This window comes from Nicotiana tabacum, chromosome 7, assembly GCF_000715075.1.
Source record: "Nicotiana tabacum cultivar K326 chromosome 7, ASM71507v2, whole genome shotgun sequence".
NCBI lineage: Eukaryota > Viridiplantae > Streptophyta > Magnoliopsida > Solanales > Solanaceae > Nicotiana > Nicotiana tabacum.
This window is the reverse complement of record NC_134086.1, coordinates 23,381,411-23,384,926: the sequence shown is the minus strand read 5'-3', so window position 1 is coordinate 23,384,926 and position 3,516 is coordinate 23,381,411. Positions and strand designations below refer to the sequence as shown.

General features: G+C 33.6%; 1 protein-coding gene across 1 annotated transcript; it reads right to left on the bottom strand.

Annotated features, from left to right (window-relative positions):
- Window positions 1-503: 503 nt before the first annotated feature.
- Window positions 504-2,143, bottom strand: LOC107810942 (uncharacterized). Its single transcript, XM_075218315.1, has 3 exons — window positions 1,938-2,143; window positions 1,058-1,779; window positions 504-943 (listed from the first exon to the last, which is right to left on the bottom strand). The coding sequence occupies exons 1-3, from the start codon at window positions 2,141-2,143 to the stop codon at window positions 504-506; spliced, it is 1,368 nt and encodes a 455-aa protein (XP_075074416.1).
- Between the last annotated feature and the right edge of the window lie 1,373 nt (window positions 2,144-3,516).

Below are 3,516 nucleotides of genomic sequence, written 5' to 3'. Positions count from 1 at the left end.
AATATTATATCCACAAAAAAATCATTCACTTTATAATTGTCCTCGGCGAGTTTTCATACTTTGAAAACGGTCGATAATAGCATCATTACTTACAGTTTTGAATAACTTACGCTCTATATAGCAAACTAAAAATTTAAAAAATCATCATCCATCCTATTACGTAAATCAATTTTGATGTACTTCATTAATGAGAATGCTCTTTCCACGCTTGCGATAACAATAGGTATAATCAAAGTCAACTTCACAAGTAACTAAATAAGTGGCCAAGTAAGATCCAATTTTGCCTCTATCATCACTCTAGCAAAATCCTTAATTCCCTTCAGGTTAAGAAATCTGCTATCACACTTTTGAGCATAGACAATGAAACTATTAATCTGGAAGCCGAGTTCTCGAAGCTTGTTATCACCAAACTCACTTGGATAATACTCTGTTAACTTCATTATCATGTCCTTATCAAAATTAGCAAATGAATCAACTGGATTCAAACTGGCCATACCAAGTAGTTACTCAGTAGTCACAACATCAAAACGATCATTAAGCTCTTGAAATTCCAAATCAATAACCGTAGTAAACACTTCCACAAGAAAGTGATGTAAATATGAAACTTCGGACCTCTTATGCTTTGACTTTCCTAGAGTATAGTCTTTATCCATTTTGAGAATTAGAATATCATGTTTACTACAAAATGAGCACACCTCATCCAACAAAGAATCCCATTCAGTTTCTCTCATCATTTGCAATCTTTTCTTTGCAAGGTCAAGCATTCCCATAGCATTAACAATATCTTGATCTTTCTTTTGTAAAGCTTTATTCAATTCATTTATAAATAACAACACCTTAAACATCAAGTGCAACATAAAAATAAATCCAAATTCTTGAATCTGGCTCAAAAGATTTCCCACTACAAATCTATTAAGATGATATGGACAGTCACGCTTCATATCTTTAAGCACATTAACAATTGAAGGAAATAAAACCATCAAATTGTCCAAGGTTTTAAAATGAGACCCCTAACGATTATCACCCGGTCATTGGAGGTCGTGTTCTTGATTCAAACCTTGCCCCGTATAGACTCCAAATTTAAGCAACTCTTCCAACTTGTCTTCTTGTTGTTGTCGAAGTGAATCCATGCGCTTAACTGAAGATCCAATAGTATTCAAAATATTAGTCACAACATAAAAGAAATTATCCACATCCGAATGGTTTTTAGAAAGAGTTACAAGTGCTAGTTGCAATTGATGAGCAAAACAGTGAATACAATATGCAGAGGGAGTATCTTGCAAAATTAAAGACTTGAGACCATTTATTTTTCCTTGCATATTATTAGCTCCATCATAACCTTGTCCACATATCTTGGATTTACGTAAAGAATGATCCAAAAGCAAAGAATAAATTGCTTTTTGTAATGATGAGAAAGACGTATCGCTCACGTGGACAATATCCAAGAATCGCTTTATCACCATTTCACTTTTGTTGACATATCGCAAAATTAAGGTCATTTGCTCCTTATGTGAGACATCCTTTGATTCATCAATCAATATTTCAAAATAATCACCACCCAAAACTTCAATGATAGCTTTAGTTGTTTCTTTAGCACAAGCCCCCACGATCGTTTTTTGAATTGCTGGAAAAATCATCATATCATTTTGTGGATCATGACGTAATATTACTCTTCCCACATCCGGATGCCGATCTCCATACCATTCCAAAAGTTTAAGAAAGCCACCTTTATATTCGAATTCTTCACTTTCATCATATCCACGAAATCGAAATGCCGATCTTAAAAGAATCGTCGCCACATTAATTTAGGCATTTAAGCGCATCCGGTAATAACTTTTTACTTTTTCACTTTGCTTATCAAAAGAAGATTGAATCGATTGACATTGATTTTTTAAATCTGGCATCCTATTGAAGCATTTGTGATGGATACTATTTACTTCACCAACATGTGCTTTGAATCTTTCCACACCCTTGTTCTATCCCCTAAAACCATCTTTGTAAATGCATCCCCTGCATTTCCACGGCTTTCAAGTTCATTCTTGAACAAATAACAACACAAATAAAATGTTGCATCTCCTATTATGCTATACTCCAACCATTGAGAATATGATCCCTTAAACCAAGTGGGACTAAATTGACACATTTTACTCCCAATCTTAGTTTTAGGAAAGGATGGTCAATCGGTTGACAAGGCCCTCTGTTTATATAATATCTCCTCACTTTATCTTTAATATTAGGACCATAGTCCGAGATTGGCATTCTTTCTTTCAGATCCGGTTCAAACGATTTCAAATCAAACACTTTATCCACATTTGAAAGTAGAGAAAGATTTGTCTCCCTTTAAACTTCCAAATCAATTTGTGAACTCATGGATGGCCAACCAGTACTAGAAGTTGGTTCACCATTTTTCGGCTTGGTGAGAAATCTATCCATTTTAATTTTATGGATCGTTCCTACAAAATTAAATATTCACACTTCTATTTAATCTATCTTAATTCAAATAAATCGTTAAACTCAAACTGATCATATTAAAGCATATCAGTCAGCAGATAAAGAAGTTATGGCACAAAAATTAGGCATCTGTACATGTATGTTTGAACTTATATACTTTAATTGTGTTTGTTGGAACAAGTTTTTTAATAACTAATAACTATATTGTTTGATATGTACAACTAAAAAATAAAATTGAAACTTGGGCAGAGGTCCCAAGTAACAGAAGCCAAAAGCCTATCAATGCCTCACTTTCTCAATGACTCACTATTTTAAGGATAAAAATTCAAATCATTCAATCTCCCAACTATCTTTGGCCTCAAACTTCCTCTATATTCCACTTTTTGCACTATCAATCCTGTGAGCACTTCACGGACTTCGTTGCTTAGATTGAAAAACTCTCATACTTCGTTCAAATTAAGACGACACATTTATACTTGTTTAATCTGGATATATTTTAAACTAAAATATTGTCCCACTAAATTCCTTTTCATAAATTCTTTTTCCCATGGATTTCAATCTTTGAATAGGCCAAACATTTTCTCAAAAACAATATGTGCACATATTCAATAAACTATCAAAATTCAAGACTTCAAAGCCCTAGCACTCCCATATTTCCAATAGAAATAGCATTTAACGGCATCTCATTTAAGAAATAAACAATCATAACCACTATCAACAAGACAAAATCTTGGCAAGAGATTCAATCATTGAGCAAAACAGAAAAAGAAAGAGTGAGGAATAGCAGCGAGTGAATTGAAATACATAGCAAGGGGAGAGAGAGAGATAGATAGAGAGAGAGTAGTTACATACCTGAGAATTTTAAGAGAATGCGAAGGTGAAATTGTTGCTTTCTTGAAAGAACCCACATTCCACAGTCACATAGAGTCGAGTGAGAGAGAGAGATAGTTTAGAAGGAGTCACCGTATTTTGTTTCTACGGATTTGACCGATTAATACCCAAATTCCCCCAAAAAATGTGGGATCTATTTTTAGACAAAAGGAACTTTTAAATATTAAAAAAACT

What these genes read in the sequence shown, in the direction of transcription:
- LOC107810942 (XM_075218315.1), bottom strand. Translation starts at nt 2,143, where the DNA reads ATGTGTCAATTTAGTCCCACTTGGTTTAAGGGATCATATTCTCAATGG. An exon ending in TCAAAGCACATGTTGGTGAA is followed by an intron (nt 1,780 to 1,937) that starts GTAAATAGTATC and finishes GATTCTTTTAAG; the next exon opens with ATCGGCATTTCGATTTCGTG. An exon ending in TGGAGTCTATACGGGGCAAG is followed by an intron (nt 944 to 1,057) that starts GTTTGAATCAAG and finishes ATGTGCTTAAAG; the next exon opens with ATATGAAGCGTGACTGTCCA.